Raw genomic sequence first — 19,779 nt, forward strand, 5'->3', positions numbered from 1 at the left:
ACAAAATAATATTCAGAAAATACACATCTGCATGTTAAAAATGTCAGAGAGAAAAGGCTGGATGAAATAGGAGGAACTGTGAAAGCACAAAACACTCCCCAACTGTTCCTGGGTGGCTGGACCAAGAAATAGCCAAGGCAACTCCAGCCCGGTCCAGAAAATTCTCAACATCAATGCTTTATGTTTATACAACCTTCAACAATACACTACAGAAAAACCCCAAGGTTATTATTATTAATTTTTTAATTAGGGGGGAGAATTAGCAACCTCCCCTACAAAGGCCAAAATCTGCCTGGCCTTGGCGGTCTGACAGAACTCACCAGAGAATAAAGCCAGGGAAAGTAACTCAGAAGTTATGGCAATGGCAGTAAGACATTCTAACATAAGGCTTGGCATTTTTTTCTTTAAAGAGCCAGAGAGTAAATGTTCAGGGATTTGCAGACCAGGAGGCAAAATTGAGGATACTAGAAATAGGTCTTTTCATAAAAATTTTCACCATTTTATTGTCAAAAGTAAAAACGTTATTCATGGACACTGAAATTTGAATTTCAGATCATTTCCATGTGTCACAAATATTATATGCTTTCAATTTTTTTTTTCAAGCGCTTAAAAATGTAAAATCCATTCTTACTTTGCTGGACAAAACCAGGCCCCGGAGGGATTTGGCCTGCAGGCTGCACTTTGCCAGTCCTGGTTCTAGCAGGACGGCCGGGGTACAGCAAACATAAGCCATGGAGTCAGCATATGTATCCGTGGTTGGTTTTTCCTCAAAGTGTCTTTAAAACACCATAAATCTGCATTGAAACATCCCACATTCCCTGTGCTTATAACAAAATCATATTATTTACTTCATCCAGGAGCTTATGTTCACTTCTAAATTTAACTTAAATATCATCTTAGCTGTAGGTGTTGCATTGGTTTTGTACAACGAAAGCAGAGACAGGAGCAAACGGGGAAACACGCATTAATCAATTTCCATGACCATGATGAGCTTGGCATTGGGAAGGCATCTGATTTGAGGCATCTGCTCTATAAAGCCAGTGACCCCCAGCCACCGCTTGTAATGCTCTCCTGTTCTTATCTTGTAGGCTTTCATATCGGACGGGGCAAGACACAGCTAATTGTGACACATGCAGGAACAGTGCATGTATTATCTATAGGTATGTTAACGTTCTCCTCTTCCCACTTTCTTATTATGAGTGACAAATGATGTTTACCCACAAATGCAAGAACAATCTGGGGCCATGCTGGGATGATTCTATCAGACAAAAAGTGAAGGACCTTACTTGATTGTAATTCTAAGCTACCTCTAAATACCCCACCCCAAGTATAGAACCATGGGATGTAGGAGAGCTTCAACCCATTTATCTTGCAAATGTATCTTAGTGGTTTCAAGAATTGGTATAAGTTTGATGGCTTGCTCCCTTGGAATCGATAGGTGTGAGCCCTGGGCTGTGTGTTCTGGAAAGGCCGTAAAACATAGGCCCTTCAGAGGGTATAGATCAAAGGCTTGAAACCACACTGTATGTGCTAGGAATACCATGGAAAGACCTGGGCTGCTCACACCAAATACGGAATTTTATTTCCTGGGAACTCTCAAGGATGGTGCTGCATGCCTGTCTCGGGGCAGAACCCCCGCTCCAGAGCCCCTACAGCTGTTCCTTGTGAGTTTTAATTTGAAGTTTGTTTATATGACTGACGTCAACAAGAATACAGCAGAAACTCCCAACAGGAAGGAGCTGTGCTTGGCTTTCATCAGTAATTTAGGATTTTAAGATACAGTCAAAACCTTCAGAAGGATGGCTATCCTTTTTTCTTTTCTTTTTGCAAATGTAATTTTTCACCAACAAAATATAAAAGCAGTGAGAAATGTTATAAGTTCTTTTTCTAAAGTTTAGACTGGAGAATAATTTTAGTGATCCACCAAATTATCAAAAAACAATGATCAAACCAAAACACCCTCTAAAAAGTTATTCAAAGTTACTGTCCTCTGCCTTAAGAACACAGACATGGGGAGAGCAAAGAGGCTTGAGGCTACACAATCTTGGACCCATCAGAGTTCTCTCCTAAGGGAAAGCCTAGATCTGGCCGTCCGTGCCTCCGATCCAGACAGAGCATCCCAGACAGGGCCCAGGTTCCTTAAAAGCAAAAGCAAAGCTGGGTCACCTGGAGACCTTGTCTGGGAGGAGACAGAAGAAACCACAGGTAGAGATGGGCACCAAAGGTCACATTAGCACATTCCTTAACCGCAGAGGTTCTCAACCAATGGGCCATTTGCAAAGTCTGGAAGGAGATGTTTTCAGTTGCCACAACTGAGGAGCTGCTGGTGGTTAGGTAGCAGGTAGAGGCCAAGAATGCTGCTGGCATCCCATGCTGCCTGCACAGGGCAATCCCCACAACTAAGAGCTATCTAGTCCCAAATGTCAATAGTGCTGAGGTTGAAAAAGCCCACCTTACTGAAACCATCCCCACCTTAGAGTGCTGTAAGAGGCACACACAAACTGGTAAGGCCTCCTGCAGCAGGAAGGGAGGAGGAGCCCCTGCAGCAGCCTGGCATGGCACGCCAAGCTGCTGACTGTCCTTGGCAATTGCCAGTGAGGAGGTTAAAATGAGGCATCCATGCAGGTCTTTTCTTCAACAATTCCTCCAAATTAGAAACTCAATGATAGCAACAGATCAGAGAAGTTTGCTTCATGGGAAACTTTTCACTCCACTCACATTGCAAAAGAGAATTTTGAATCAACAACGAAGGGTTATAACACTGACATAAAATTACCCTTCACTAACATCAGTACGTTAGGAAGTGCAGAGTGTAGATGACCCGGCATATACTCAGAGTTCAGCTTCTGTTACTTTGGGAGCTAAAGCTCATACCGTCTTTAACGCAACCAAGCAACAGTGAGTCAAGACGTCCAGGGTAGCTTCAGAGAATGAGCTGTTCAGCCTAAACCTACGTTAATATTCTGTGGGTGATCGGGGGAAAAAAAAAAAAAAAAAATATATATATATATATATGCATACATATATATATGTATATATATATATGAGAACACTAACATAACTGAAATAATTTAAATGAACTTAGCTCTAAATCCAGAATTCACTCTTACAAAAAGTGTATTAAAAGTGACTGAGTAAGTCTCTGAAAGACAGAAATCTGCCTTTTCAGGAATTACTCGAGTGGTCACTGTTTTGAACTGGCTGAAACATCACTCTACATGAATCCCAATACATCAGCCACTGGTCCACTTGCTACAAGAATTGTGGGTGACCAAGCACCACAGGAATTTGCTAAGATTTAGGAAGCCTCACTAGGTAGAGGGTGAGGCACTGTGATCGCTCTGGTTATCTCACACGAACAGGGAAAATGCATGACTACTCATCGAGAACTTTTACCGCAGATGAGATTTTACAGACGGGTGATTTTGGTGGCATCTTCAGAAACTGAATAGAGATGTGACCCTTGGTAGCCCCGCAGACCCGACTGTCACCCCCTTATAAATGGGAGAAGCATCCTGGAAGAGGTAGTGTTTGAGGAATAGTGGAGTTTTAGATCTTTCCTGATTTTTAAAATCACTCCCTTTGGAGTGGTCACAATGACAAAACATCCCTACAACAGCCAAACTTCTGCTACAGAGGTTACCCTAGAAGGCTTTTGGTCCCAGGACAGTCTGCAGAGTAATATTTTGGCTGGACTCCTGCTGCTTCCCAAAGTCTTTTTATTTCATTGAGTCCTGTCAATGAAATAAACTAGTGTGAAACTCAAGAAATGAACTAGTACTCAAATAAAGACTGCACTATGACTACCAAGTTGAACATAGAGAGCTCATCAAATGCTGCTTCCTAAATTCCCTATCATGTTATAATGGAAATAATTAAAGTTTAGCAATTACTCTTATGGTGGTTATTATGTTGGATAAGAGTTTTCTGAGGTCTGCAGGAAGAGATGATAAAGGGAGTGAAAGCTCACTTCTGGTCCATTAATTGAAAAATCAATCAATGGGGAAATCATAAAAAATTGACATGTACTTAAACATGTTATTTTAATTTGAATCGCATGAATTAAAATCTCACATTTGAATGATTTCAAGTTAGGGCAGCCTTTAGAGGGGAGGCCCAGACGTTTTCCTTGAATGTGGCACCCCCACTACAGTTCCAAATTATCTGCCATGAGCCACACCAATTTTCCTGTCTTTAAACTGGAGCAAAGTCCTGTGGCAGAATCTGAGATCAGAATCCTTCTAAATCCATACTTGGCCTGTCCCTAACTTTTTCGTTGAGTATTTTGTGGTACCCCACTCTTTCCAAAGCATTGAACCCACAGCAATGACTATCTTCTCATGCCTCATTGGTCTGCATGACATTCAATAATCACATCATTTCAATAGTGGGTACTAATTGTATAAACAGGTCCAGGAACAAATCTAGCATCCTCTCAGTAAGCATGAAGCTTGAGAAGCAAGGACAGAGAGTCACAGGACAAAGACAGAGAAGCCAGTTAGTTAAGGGTCCCAGCATCATGGGTGCACCACTTATATCGTGAAAGGACAGGGCCATGTGGTTAATCTAGCACATCAGCTAAGAGGGCTTATGTAATCCTATCTGACTACCAAACACTGGTATACTAGGAGGAACAGATACTTGGACTGGCTCTGGGAAGCCTCAGGTCTGTCTGATTCTGCCCTGGTGGCTGAGAGTTGCTGATATACAGTGAGAGGTAACTTCCCTCAGGGTCTCACTGAGCAAAGAGAAAGGGGAGGGTGAGCAATGGGGATGGAGCTGGATGACTTCGCAGCTTCCGTTCAGTCCTGTGAGTCAACCCCCAAATGTCAGAAGCTTAAGAATGGAGGTTTCTTCGGTAGAAAAGTGTTCAGAACCCAGTGAGTCCTTGGGCAGGAGGAATCACCTATTCAGGTGACTCAGTAGCAGTGTACATGGGTGGCCACAGCATCTCGGAAGGATAGACTCCAAGTGAGCCAGAGGGTGTCTCCAAATCTCAAAGGCTTTACAAATCTAAGTCCATGTCTTGTTCTCACACGCAAACTTACAGGCAAGTCCTCCTTGAATTCCTGCATACGAATCTGGAGAGAGACAATTCCACCAGCAGGGGAAAGTGTAGCTCAGGTTACAGTCCTTGCGGTCAGACCAAAGCCTGGCTCTTAGTTGCAAGGGCCTGAATCCGGGAGTTCAGGAACTTTCCTGTGAGTCCCTACACCACCATTACAACCCACTTCTCCATATGCACCATGGGATGCCTGGAACACCCTGGGATTGGGTAGCTTAAAGGAATTTCAAAATAAATCTTAAAATGTCACATGACTGTGGTTGTCCCAGAGGCTTGAGAACATGTGGGGCCATCACAGCTGCCAGTGTTCACACATTGTAATTTGTCACACCCTGCTTTCTGGAAGGCCAAAATCCCTGGAGGGCAATGAATTTGACCCTGCCTGTCTTGTATTTAAACACTGCTTTTCACTCGAAACCCAATTACCCTCTCTGAGCAGCATAGCTATCCATCGTGTTTCCAGTAATGCCTGGCCCAAGGAGATGAAAAGGATACTGTGTTCAAGACCTGGCTGCCTGCGGCTTTAGCAACACAGCCCTGTAATAAATGTGTGCCTTTGCCATGGGAGGCGGTACATATTTCTCTATGAAAAATAATTCTTTCATGGAAATATAGAGGACTAGGGAAAAGCATCAAAAGGACAAAAGGTCTTGATGCAATTTCGGGGGGGGGAAAGCCACCAGTACGACAAGCGAAAGGTGAGAAACATCAGCTCGTGACAGCCTGCCACGTACCTGCAAGGTTAGGGCTGAGCTTCTGCCCTCTCTCTTGGGTGGGGTGTCTGTTCAGTCTCCAGGTCCTCTGGGGTTGCACTAAGGGATGGATCATCAAGGTCCCTTCCAGATCTGAAATCCCAGGAGCTGCTTTTTTACAATTTTGCAAGGGATGGAACTATGGGTTTCAAGAGACAGTGCACAGAAGAGTAAAAGTGTGGAGAGTCACAAGGCATTTCTCAGCTGCAAAACACCTCTCCCTTATTGGCAAATCTATTGACTCACAGCTGAGCAACCTTCTTCGGCAGAGGATTGATGGGCTTCTTCCTAGACCACTGAAACCCCAAGTACCAAAAGTGATCTCTTTGACAAATTTTGAGACGGTTGACACAGCTACATCTTTTTCTAAGATGACAGACATCCCTTCGGTTGTGATCTAGACCAATTGTGCTACTCTAATTAAAACCATCTCAGCATGAAAGAAGATTAAAAGAGATTCCAGTTTCCGTTTTCTTTAGTAAAACTTCTGGCTTATCTTCCATATTTCTTGTCAAAATATGCTGTAATTATTTCAGAAAATGTTTTGTGGATAAATTACTAATATAATCTTTGCTCATAAGCAGTTGAAATTTCTTCTCTCCAGCCCTATTTTGGTAATTCTTTTGTCGGACTAATCTGATGAGTCACACCACTGATGATTCACCTTTTGTTCGGATGTGGTTTCAGAAAGGAACAATGAAACATATCATCGGCAAACCAGCCATTCTCTCCTTTGCTGAAATGGTTAATTTGTAACATAGTACTGCAACAAAATGGCCTGAATTCTAATGTGTGCATTTTCATGAAAATAACGGGGACCAACTGCAATCCAAAGGCTTTTGGAGATGCAAGCAAGATTTAAAACATAACAGGAATTCTGACTCAGATTCATTAAACAGCATCTTTCCCAGAATTTAGAATCTTCTCGTAAAGTGGCAGAATTCCTACCATTAGTTGCAAGCCCTGAGTGACCACATCCTCCCAGAGCACGCTGTGCCTGCTTCATTTCTGGATCATCACAGCCACCACACAAAGTGGCCTCAAGTGACACTAATAATTCTGCAGTGGATCAATGAGTGGGCTCGGAACCTGACTGGATGGGAATGCCATAAGGCTCCGTGCCACTTGTCTGACACCACAGAGAGGGGGAGCTTGTGAAACGCCTTGCTGTGTACTCCATGCTTTCACCATTTGATATGATCCGTGATGGTCAAGGACAGGTGGAATTTCTCTTTTTTTTTTTTTTTTTTTTTTTTTTTTTGAGACAGAGTGTCATTCTGTTGCCCAGGCTGGAGTGCAGTGGTGCAATCTCGGCTCACTGCAACCTCTGCCTCCTGGGTTGAGGCAATTCTTCTGCCCCAGCCTCCCGAGTAGCTGGGACTACGTGTGTGCACCACCACTCCTGGCTAATTTTTAGTAGAGATAGGGTTTCATCATATTGGCCAGGCTGTTCTCAAACTCCTGACCTCATGATCCACCCGCCTCGACTTCCCAAAGTGCTGGGATTACAGGCATGAGCCACCATGCCCAGCCAAGGACAGGTGGAATTTTAAACAACCACTTTGATAAAAATGCCTTAGCCCTTTCCATTTGGGGTCCTAATGGATATTAATTGAACAGGTGTTTTTCAAGGGACCTCCTAAGGACAAGCTCTGCACCAGGCACTGGGAGACTGGGAGGAGTGTGAAGCTGCTGAAGACAACTCCATGCATGTCCCTTACCCTGGGACCCTGGGATGAGGGTAAGGACAGAGCTGTGGCGAGAGAGAGCCCTCTGTACTGAAGGCGGGAGCCACAGGTGCAAGGACGTAAAAGGCAGGCGAGGAGGAGGTGAAGGAAGCCAGGGTGCCTGACCTGGCAAAGCAGACTCCAAAGAAAACAAGATAATCGTGGAGGGAGGCCAGGTTAGGGAGGATTTGGATGGTCTCTCTAGAGCCCTCCAGGCTAGAGCATTAGGAACAACTGGCAGGAACTAGGAGGAGAAACAGCCAGAGCACCCCCAAGGATGGACGGGAAACCTCGGGACCCATGAACACTCCCCCTTAGAGAGGCTGGAGACATCCCAGTCCATCACAATCCTTGATGGCTTCTCAAGTAGGAAGCTCCAAAAGAAGGCAAGTTCCCTCCCCAAATGACTGGAGGATTTCAGGAAAGATGAGGAAAATATCTAACATTATGAGACTGGATGAAGAATTCACAAAAGCGATGGGTTGCATTTTCTCACATCATTCTTGGTAATTTATTACAACACCGATAAGACCATAAAACAGAGGGTGCAAAGAGTTCTAGATAAAATCACGCACACTGGCACTTGACTGATTCCAAGTGTATTGCAAAAAGAAAGCTGGTCAGGGTAGTGCACGATCAAGACAGCCGGCAGAACCGGGCGCCTCCTGACTAATGGAGACCTGTTGTTAAGAGTGGTAATTGCATTTGTATGCAGAATCCGTGCCAATTCCAGCCTGTCCGGAGACCACTTGGAGTGGAGTCTCTGCAGCCTTTGTCATTCAGTGATTATCTCTTCATGGAAGTGCCCTTTCCAGCCCTGCTTCAATGACCACCACTTGTGCATATTAAGTTCTTTAGCAGCATGAACTGAGGTGGGGGAAATTCGCCTTTTGCCTAATGTTTAGCACTCTGTTCTTAGTATTTACGGTGAGTGACAGGGTGGGAAGATGACAGAAAGGAATCCCTGGATAACACCTTACACAATGTTATTCTGGGGTAATGAAATAGTTTTGTTTAGTGAAGTCAGGAAAAAAGAATGATTCTGACAGACCTCAAAATTCTTCTTGAAAATTCCCAAAGCTAATAATCCAAGTTTTTTCTTTTCTATTTGAAATCTAAAAATATATTATTTATGTCCCTCAAATATGTATGGATTTCAGTTTAGTCATTTTTACTAATGTTTAGTAACACCTTAATTCTCTTATTTAGATGCTATGAAACTCGTTACAGCCATAAAACTAAAAACTGATTACGCATCTCAACATATTATTTGTGAAACAATTAGTTAAAATGTATTAGCAGAGAAAGGCTAATTATACTGATAGTCCCAGCCTTTGGTTATACCCCAAGGTCAAAGTTAAGGAGGCATTTACCAATGTCCAAAACAGCATGAGGGGACTACGCTGTCAGGTTCATGGGAAGATAAAGGTAGTTCATTTTTAGATGAGTATGGAGATTTTTCTGGGGGTAAATACGGGACGCAGTCCTGGCCACGATGTCCAGGGCTGGGTCGTGTGAAATTCCATGGGGAATGGAGTGACTAAGGAATTCAGTGGTGCGGGGTCCCCGGGGAAGGTTCTTCCTCACAGATGGGCATCTTGAAAGAACCTGTTTGAGAAGGGACCTCCTGCAGGAATGCGCAGGCTGACATTTAGACCGGTCACTGGTGACACCGGATGACACACACGCGCAGCTAATGGTTTCCGTGTGTGATGAGAACTATCACTGCTACATTTAGTGGAGATGACGCTCTCAGTGGGTATCAGGATGGAGCAAGAGCTCCTGACCACATCTAGAAACCAGGGTTCTGGGCTGGTGGCCCAGGGAGGCAGGGTGGCTTTGTAGCCTTCACTCCAACACTGGAAGACTGGGACGTCACCCGTGTCTCTAGACAGACGGCTCCCATCTTCAAAAGGAGACGGGCAGGCAAGGTGATGGCCCTGGTCATGGGAGCCCACTCAGGGTTGGGCTGGCCACAAGGGACTCACAGCAACCAGCTTAGAACAGGAGGACAACAACCCTGTGTCGTCTCCTTTTTAAAGCAGTTATAACACAGTTTCTGTCAAAAGTTGGAAAACTGGCTGCTCTTCACTGAGGTCAGGAACAGCAGTGCACTGCAGGCTACGTCTCAGAAAGGACCGACCCCTCCGATTATCAGGACTCGTCTTCCTGGCTTCCTAGGGGGATGGCATAAGATATGCTTCATAGACATGTGGCAGTGCTATTAGTCATGGGGTGTCTTTCTTCATGGAGAACTTATGATGGGCAGAGGCGATCCAAATGACTTGGGTCTGCCTCTGCTCCTCGGTGGCACTATTTTATGGGATGCCAGGTTCTCCGACCCCTGTGCATCTGACCTGCCCTGAGACCCAGGCACCTAGATGAGGCTTAGGCCCCAGAGCCGCAGGTGCACTCCAGAGAGCGCCACAGGTAAGATGGGCGCCTAGGATGAGCTTCAGTCAAGCAAATTCTCCAGTATGGTCAGGGAAAACATCCAAGATGCATTCAGAAAGCTCAGCTCATCGTCTAACTCTAACTTTGGATCCTTCATAGTAAAATATATAGCTAGGATATCTGGCTAATGCTTTTTTAAAAAAAACTATAATCATAATTTTTTGTTCATAGTATACCAGGAAAAGGGGACAGATCTTATAGTTTGAGTGTTAATGTCATGGATTAGCCATTTATTCTGATATTTTAAGCCCTACAGTGATACCATAAACATTGATTAATGCACCTACTATGTAAAATAGTGGTAAAGGAAGGATACGAAGTTACAGTGAATCATTTCTATGTTTAAAGTGTTGAAAAGCTAGTAACTACAACTCACTGATATTTTAAACTCTTAGGATGAGATCTATATATAATATGTATAATATAGGTATATGATATAGGAATAGTATATAACATATAGACAGAAAAAATAGAATAATACAAATGTATAAATTTTAAATGAAAACAGAAAATAGGGCAGCAGCACTTTGCTGAGATTAGAAGTGAGGGGATTTGGTTCAGTTCATCAGTTTATTGTAATTCAACAAACAAATAGAGCAGGTTCGGAGCCGGCACTGTGCTAAATGCACTGCAGACAAAAGATGAATTAAACATAGTCCATCCCTCAATGAGTTCACAGACCTGGGGGAAAGCAGCTACGATCCCACAGGAGACAGGCTCTCGTAGAAACCTAGAGACAACGCTGCCAGAGCAGCAACTCATCCCAGAGGTGTGTGGATGAGGCAGGAGGGAGGGTGGACTTCGTTATTCTAGAAAATCCACAGAAAGAAGGAGTGACGTGTGACCTAGGTTTTGAAGGATAAGCAGGGATTTGAGGAGTTTGCCAGTTTTCCTAAGGTGACTCTGGTAACTGGAGTGGGAGAGAATACAGAGAGTGAGGGAGACTAAGCTGTTTCAATGGCCAAGGAGAAAACTGCTGGAGTTCTGGACTAGAGCAGTGGAAGGTGGGCGGAGAGGAAGGACACCGGGTGTTTTGAGGGTAAATCCACTCGACCCAGGGATGCCGAGGCAGGAGGAGCAAGTCGAGCTTGATTCCAGGGTCTGCGGTCGTCCGAGGGGGTGAACGGGGGCTGCAGGCTGAGTCTGCAAGGACAGAGATGCAGGCTGGGGGAAAGATCTGGTTCTCGACATGCTGGATTTCCAGTGCCGCTCAGATGTGCACATGGAGATGTGTTCAGAAAAGAACAACAAATATTTGGGGTCCTGGTTCTTCTATTGCCTGGAGAGGTGGCCAGGGTCATATCCATAAACCAAGGCCCAGAAAGGACTTGCCTAAATTCACCTCCCATGCAAGGGGGAGAGCCAGGCCTGGGATCTGGACCCCAACTTTCAGCTTCCTCTGGACAATGCTGGTGTTGACCATGGCGCTCACATAAAACCGGCCAAGTTGGCGCCAATGTCAGTTGACATAAATTGTTGCGCTTTGGGGACATGGCTGATCCTATCCAAAGCTACACAATAAAAGCCAGTCCACATCCTGGTGCACCTGCCCTCCTGGGCCCAGGCCTTGTTCCAGGAGACCCCTGTGAGAAGTGGGAGCACATCTCAGCCATCACTTCACAGCCAAGAAAGCTCAGGTCCCCAAGGTGAGGTGATTTATCCACAGTGGCAGAGTGTGAGTCAGCGCAGAGCCACAGTTAGCACTGGGGAAGACTCTGAGACCTAATTCAAAGAGAATTAAAGGCAGAGGCCTCTGACCTGCTGGCCACCGAGCTACACGGCCCTGTGGAGGCTAGAGACCCCAAAGACTACGGGTTTTCTTCCCTTCCAGAAAACAAGCAAGCTCCGGGGCACCAGACTGTCCTGCTTTTAACTCTTAACTGTCACACATGGATGACTGCAGAAGGCAACTTTAAAAATGTGTTCCTCTTAAATTATCTTGAGGATTCAGTGATAGCTTGCTAAAGAAACTGTGGCACGGCCTGAGTATTTATAGGAGCATGAGACAAACAGAGAATACGCTAGAGAAGCAAGAAGGATGGCGCTCTGCAAAATCACATGCGGCAGCGGGGAGAAGTGTTACTACAAAGCCTAGCCCAGTCTCTGCGAAGAAAATAAAGCTTGGGTGCAGGCTGGAGAGCAGCCTGAGATGTAGGGCAGATTCTTCTTTCTTTGGAAATGTACAGAATAATCATGTTGTAAGAAAGTCCCCACACTTAAAACTTTCATTTTGAAAAGGGAAAGACCAACCAAGAAATTAAATCTACTCTCAGTTGCTTTAATCATGCATCACACGGAGTTGCCAAGAGCACAGCGAGGGTGACACAGCCCCAAGGCACACAGTGTTTGGGTGGATGGTTCCCTTCTCTGGAGGGAGAATGGAGGTGCAGGCAGGGAGAGGGCTACAAAGGTAAATCCCTACAGTCCCCAGGGATTCGTGTCTTGTCAACAACCCCAGCTGTCCGGGGATCTTCCCTTCTCATTCAGCAAAATCTACAGCCTGTGTTTGACTCAGGTGTTTACAGGACAGAACACCCTGCACAGGTAAGGCTGGCCTGGCTCCAGCTGCTTCAGACTCATGCTTTGAATCTCAAGAATCAGGACGTTTTCCAGGCTGCTGCTCCTCCCCAGGAGTAAGAATTCCTGGTGACAGTGACACTCCCCTGCCCATGCATTACAAACTCCAGATCCCTCCAGCAGGAGGGCAGCAGCACCACCCACAGCCTCCTGCCTCCTGAGCTGCTGGAGAGTGAGGCCTGGGAGGTTGCAGGGGGGCTGTGCAAAGCCACAGCCAGAGTCCTGAGAAACCACAACAAGCTTTGGAGCCCCAGCTTCCCACGTGCCTGTGTGGCTGTAGAATGAGCCCCTGCACTGGCGCCGCCCTGGGAAAGCAGGTCCACACAGCACATCCGGAGGCCTGGGACCGTGATGGTGCTCAGAACAAACATCGCCCAGAAAAGATCCAACTAGACCTCCCCCTTCTGTCCACAAGAAAGTGAAAAGGGGATAAAGTAACTCTCACACTCCCCCTTAGCACAGCGACAGTGGTAGCTGGTCACTCACAAGCAGACCTTGCTGGCCCCACCCAACCTATCTAAGATCTTCCTGTAGAATCCTAGAAGACAGAAAGAAGGGGACCATGTCATGGGAGCCAGGAGTATGTCTTGCAGAAAATGTTTCAGGATCTTCGATAAGTTCTGATAGAATAGAACCAGGCCACAGACTCCATCTGGAGTGGTTCTGACACTGCCACCAGGCAGAGCCCTATTTATGGCAAGGAAGGGGTCTCATTGTGGGAAGACACAGGGGAGGACACAACATAATTTTTGCCCAAAATAAAGCAGTCCAGGGCAACTGGGACTAAAAGTGAGGTAGAATTTGCCTTTTTTTTTTTTTTTTAAAGACAGAGTCTTACTCTGTTGCCTAGGGTGGAGTGCAGTGGCACGATCTCAACTCACTGCAACCTCCACCTCCCAAGTAGCTGGGACTACAGACACGCACCATCACACCCAGCTAAATTTTGTATTTTTAGTAGAGATGGGGTTTCACTATGTTGGCCAGGCTGGTCTTGAACTCCTGATCTCAAGTGATCCACCCAACTTGGCCTCCCAAAGTGCCAGGATTACAGGTGTGAGCCACCGTGCCTGGCCAGAATTTGCCTTTTAAGACTCTGTTCTCATTCTTTAATTCTAGCAGTATTACTTAGGCAACTGCTAGGACCCAGCCCCTGCTGTAGTTGCTAGGAACAGAAAGAGGATGACCGCATGGCATCCCTGGTTATGGTGCCTGCATTCGAGAAGATGCATTTAGGAAGATGAAGGCAAGTAATAAGGGAACAAATAATTATTTGTGGTTAGTGCAAAAACAAATAAGAAAGGCTGGATTGGGCAACCTTTCGGAAGCTGATCAAACAACAAGGAGGTTATGTGGGCCTGAGAAACAGGGAGCCAAGGAGTGCCAGCCATGCCATGAGCCCAGAAAGGCGTTGCAGGTGGGGAGAAACTGATAACCATGAAGCTGGCAGCAGCGGACAAAGATGTGGCCCCAGGTAGGGCAACCAAAACTCCTACCACAGGTCTGCTGGGCAGCAGGAAGGGGAAGCTGAAGCAACAGCCATGGGCCCTCCACCAGGCAGGCCCCCAGGCACTATCTGAACAAGCCGCTGTCTCCAATACAGAGGGAGGTCTGTGTGCAGGGCAGTCCCAGTGCCCTGGAACATCTACCGGCAGCTTTTCTCCAAGTCCACTACTCTAATCAGGAGAGCAGGCGTTGCTGCCTTTTCATCCATTTAGCTATTAAGACTAAAGGGACCTTTGTTCGATGTCAGCCAGAGTTGGCCTGACTGTTAACCTTCTGTTACTGCCCCCTCCAGTCAGGTTTCTGCTTCAGACTCAACCCAGAGACTTGATGTGTCAGACTCAACCGAGAGACTTGGTGTGCTTCCCCAAGAAAAGTCCTTGAGCAGGAAGCAGCGTCCAGAACGATGCACATTACTCCTTCTGCATCATCCCATACGCAGACCCACTGCAACTCACATGTGATAGATGGGGAGATGGGCTGGGGGGCGGACCTCAGGGTCAACTTGCTGGCCACCACTGCAGGCATTTCCAAGTGGGCACTCACAGACTCACAAGTGCCCTCTACCAAGGAACCTGCCTCTGGTTGCAGATTCCCAGGGCAGCGTAATGGGGAGTGCAAACAGGAGTCAACTCGACATCTAAAGTCGAGTCATTTTGTTAACAAGAACTCAGATTAGATTACTCTGTGATTACATGGTTCCTTGGTGTGATAAATTGGTTAATAACAGGATTCCCAATGTAGTTGCTTAATGGGAATTCAATAATTACAGGTATCCAGAATTGTACTGTTAGCCTAGGAGATGCTAGCGCCTTCTCTCTGTTCTAATAACCCAAAACCAATCTGGGGCTGTTGAAACGGTTACCATCTGGAGAACACACCTTCAATATTACCAAAGCACCTTGGTAAAATTACGCTTCTGTACCTAACATATCATATATTCACAGACTCGGTTGACAGGCTCTTGTTTTCCCTGTTAAATGTCCAAGTTGAAGAGATCCCTAATAGATATCTTTATTACTTAGCTCTTGTTTCCATTATAAGATTAGTGATCAACAGATAATAATGGTACAATAATATTTAAATTGCATCTTACAGTTTAGGAGGCTCGTTCATGGGCATTTTTTGGTGGGGAGAGAGTATTACCACAATTCAGTAATTACGACAGCCCAGGAAGGAACTATTATCTCCCCTTGAAGTGAAAGAATTGAAGTTTAATGAGCCCTTGACTCCCAAACCAGCATCAGGTGGAAGAGGCGGGGCGGAAACCCCATGTCCTTCTAGTGCACCACATCACAGAACTGAGGCCCGAATTTCATTAATGCAGCACAGCCTCAGACTGCACTTTTCCCAATTGTCCTTAGGAGAGACTATGCCTCCATCATCACATAGTCTGGATTAGTGAGACTCAAATTCATGAGATTTTATTCTACTTCGTCTAACTTAGAGCATAACTCAAAGAGGCTCTTTGAAAAGAGGGAAAAGGATAACTTGTTTTGGGAACAGGAGGTCACTAGCCATAAACGTCTCTGACAATTTTTTTTTAATTTTTTGAGTAATATTAGAGTCTTTGACAATGAGAGAAATGGAACAGTGCATTTAAAACATGAAATGGCCCATTAGATGGGTCCTGAACTTGTTTTAAAACTCCAGATAATATAGCTTGGCTGTTTTTGTCTTTTCAAAATGTCAAAATTTGTCTAGGATTAATGGTTCTCTACATCAATAGGATTTCATGTTTATAAATGGTTTACAGTTCCACTGGTTATAAAATGTTATGAGCTCATGCATTCTCATCAACGCTGAGCCTTTACTGAAATCTCCTGACATTTAGTCTGGCATCCAGACCAGACGTGGAAGGAGGACAGAGCAGAATCCTCCCAAGGCCTGGCCCAGACCACAGAGGCCCCAAGGAGGGACAGGGCGAGTGGGAAGGGAAGCAGAGCTCCTCAATGCAGAGATCATCACAGAAAAACGATGCATGGACCGGAGGTCCTATCCCAATTGCCAAGGAGACCTGTTAGGACTGAAAGTTAGAAGATCAAATGTGGTCCTTTTCAAAGACATGGAGACAAGAGAGGGCTCTAGACAAGCTGACAGCAATTTTCGGAGAAATGCTGTAAGAAATAACAGTTCAAAAATCATCTTTAACACCATCTTCTAACACAAACATTATCACTGCTGGCAAATGTGCTTCCACATTGGCTCCGTGCTTGCCGTGGCTTGAGTGATGTAATTTTACTTCTGTAAAATGTTGTCTTTACTGAACACTCCCCACGCTTCTCCCAAAGAAACTGTGGTTAGTAATGACAGAGTACCGTTCAATGGTGTTGACTCCATGAACACGCTATATTCCCCAGCGTTGGGCACTATGGCCCTTACCAGATTTTCAGACAGATAAGCTTTTGCAAGGAGAATGTCAGCCAAGGTCATTTCCTTTCAGGATTGTTTTAGGTGGGAGATCAGAGAAATCTATTTCTCTGATCTTGTGACACACTGCACAGGAACGGACCTTGCGTGCACTTGGTATAGATGTACTAAGGTGACCCCTACCCACTCATACTTTCGGTTTTCTGTTTTACTCCATGAAGCCCATGTGAACAGACTGTGGACAAACAATGGGGTTATTCATATTTCACATTTTTCATTTCCACAAATACATACACCAACTGTGCACGTTAACACAGTATTAAAGATTCACCTACAGAAGCAGGTAAGTTATTTTCCAAAGGAAGAAAGCCTACTTGAACTGTTTCACGGGAGCATAGAGCTGAAACATAGTATATCGAATTGCTATTATTAAACCATAAAATTACATTACAAACAAACACTGATCATGCCCAAATCTTGCTGTCACTGAGAGGGATCTTCATATGGAAAGGATCAAATGCTAAAGTCTTCACTCTCTCTCTTTTCTAGTGTGGAGCTGGATTTTAAGCAGCAAGAAGACAAACTCCAGCCAGTTCTGAGAAAACTCCACCCTATTGAGGAAACTCAGGTCATACCTTCGCCTTACTCTCAGGAGACTTACTCCTCAACTCCCAAGCAAAAATCCAAAACTGAATCTAAAAAGCACGGAAGATGGAAACTCTGGTTCCTTTAACACTCACGGTCTCTGGAGTCTCGAGGCCGTCTTTAGAACCCACTGGAGTTTAAGTCAATACTTTTCCAAAACGAATAGGATCGAGGGAACTGTGGTGCCCATTCAGGCACTTCCCACTTCTCGCCCTGCGTACCAAAAAGGCCTTTGTACCAACAGATAATTAACAGAAGCAAGGTATTCTGTGTCACTCCTTGCCAGCTGTTCTTTGCAGTTCACTGATGTGGGATGTAAAATCTGAAATGAAACTTACGTAGTCAAAGATGATAAGTAAAAATTTCCCCCCACCCCCGATCTGCAAGTAATACATTATCAACCTGCAAGATGGCAGGCTTTCACCCTGTACACAGCTACAACTCATAATTATTTTCAAGCCTTGATTTTTTTTTTTATAATGAGAAGAAAAAGCAAGCCTTATGTTTGCGAAGGACTTCATTTTGCAAATAAGCAGGGGGCGAGTGCAATTTTCAGCACATCAAATTCCGGAGAAAGCACAATTTTTTCCAGTGGTCGGAGACCATGAATAATCTCTAAAATGTGACTATATGTATATTTGCCTTCATGTGCTATAGCGCTAAGCCAAGTGACCACATCTCAGTGTCACATTGACACCTCAAATTTAGCATCCTCTTCATCTCCAGACTTACGACATGTTTACTGCTCATTTTCCAAATGGCCAGCAGCCAGGAGTCCCCCAAAGTCAGGATATGCCTTTAATCACTGCAAGTAGACAGGGTCAGAGCTATTGGACACTAAGTTTTCTCAGATCTCGTTTTTAATCTTTTGGTACCCAAAGGCCAAATGATACATTCTGGCAAGAATCTGAGAACACACATAGAGATACACGATGGATAATCCACCCACCAATAAATCACAGGCATTCTGTGCCATGGCAGACAGTGTTTCTGTGGATCAATCCTCTGAGACACTGTTAGCCATGGTTAAGTGCAGCCAGATGTTACGTACAATTCGTTATGCTTTCTATTAATGGTGGAAGACCTGACCATCTCAAAGAGAAACAGCGTGTTTAGTTTAGCTGCTACCAAGGGACAATGTCGCCTACATTTAACCTATTAGTAAGTTGTACTAAGCAACATACTTAGGGGAAAGCTGTGAATCAAATGTTTTTAGGTATTTTTTAAATCAACAGTAACACTTAGAGTTATCTCTTGATTACACATTGCAATGTAAATCTTAGTTCCTTTATTTTTTCACTCATTTCTTTGCACCTTTGCAAGTATCTTTTTATAGAAATCAAATCCCCTAGTCTATTAATGACTTTGTCTATCAATTTTTTGATTTTCAAAATAGAAAGTACAGATCTTACTTTGCCTTTTTTTTGTACAACTTAAATTTTGAATAGTTTGTGAGCATACAGGAAAACCTAGTCTTGAAGTTTCTGTCCAGCAGTTTCACATCTAGCAGAGTGCTGACATGCACACCTCATTGATTAGATGCCAAACACACAGTGGCTGACCTTGGTAAAAGGATCTCACCTGCTTTTATCAGATTGGAGCTACTTCTTGCCATGTATTTTCCTCCTGACTCAATAGCAAATCTGTTTTAGTTCTAAGTGTTTTGATTCTACAAGGACCTAGTGATCAGTAATCAGATCGGACCTTGAAAAAAAATGAAGAGTATATCATGTAAACATTCTTCGGGGGCCAAACAATACCGCAGTTGTATGCTTTAATTTAAAACACACACGTGCACACACACACATCTTTTGCGGAAACACTATATGAGGTTCGAATCCCTGAATATCAGTAAAAGGAACTGAGAAATATTTTTGTGCAAGAACAATGAGGAAGCTGATCCTGTAACATGAAGGAAGTGCAATTGTTTCCTGTAGACTAAACATTTAAAAATGGGTTTCATGTTTTTTATACGGTTTTTAACTAAAGTTATAAAAATGTTTCCAACAAGTTCTCTCTCCTTATGTTTTAAGAATCCCAACTATCTCAGTAAATTGAAATAAGGGTATTAGCAGTTTTCTAATTAGTAACATAAATCTGTCTAAACAAGAGGACATCCTAGTACACAAAATAATGTCACTGTTTCATACCAGTCTAGACCAAAAAAAAAAATTAAATTAAAATGTTCAGAGTCAAAAAGGAACTTCTGAAGATAAATTACTTCCTCCCTAAAAATTAAAGTATGTTCAAAATAGAAAAACTATTGTCAAAATCATTTCATAGTTTAATTGCAACACGTCACTAACAGATGGTGATTCTTCTCTTGGAAAGATTCAAGTAAAAACTCTGATACAAAAGCAAGGTAAAACGCACAGGGTTCCCTTATGTAGATGTACACATGGCATTGCATATAGAGATTAAATTATTATACTTGTCATTAAGTTCTTTATTAATTTTTAAATAAAAAATCAAAGATGTTTTATGTGGCTATTAAACTTATTTCATGGCCTCAAAAATTGGGGAACATAAAAGTAATCTAAGAAAATAACAATAAAGGAAGAATGTTTGGGCTGACAGGCATTTCACCCAGTCTGCAGAAGACAAGAGCATCGTAAGGCCTAGGCCTGACCCACCAGCCAGAGCTGGCCTGGCTTGGGGAGGGGAGGGACTGACGCTTGCCCACCTATGC

General features: G+C 44.2%; 2 protein-coding genes across 3 annotated transcripts in view; one reads left to right on the forward strand and one right to left on the reverse strand.

Moving 5' to 3' along the window:
• Positions 1-19,567, forward strand: part of INSYN2A (inhibitory synaptic factor 2A) — a 61,250-nt gene extending 41,683 nt beyond the window's left edge. The window contains exons 5-6 of the mRNA XM_032175230.1: positions 1,089-1,160; positions 16,995-19,567. Of these exons, the coding sequence (XP_032031121.1) occupies positions 1,089-1,160; positions 16,995-17,178 (256 nt within the window). The 3' untranslated portion in view covers positions 17,179-19,567. The remainder of the gene's footprint in view (positions 1-1,088; positions 1,161-16,994) is intronic.
• Positions 1-19,779, reverse strand: part of DOCK1 (dedicator of cytokinesis 1) — a 546,602-nt gene that overhangs the window by 298,417 nt on the left and 228,406 nt on the right. The window lies entirely within an intron of this gene.

Source organism: Hylobates moloch, unplaced genomic scaffold (genome assembly GCF_009828535.3).
Source record: "Hylobates moloch isolate HMO894 unplaced genomic scaffold, HMol_V3 SCAFFOLD_3, whole genome shotgun sequence".
In the NCBI taxonomy this organism is placed as follows: Eukaryota; Metazoa; Chordata; class Mammalia; order Primates; family Hylobatidae; genus Hylobates; species Hylobates moloch.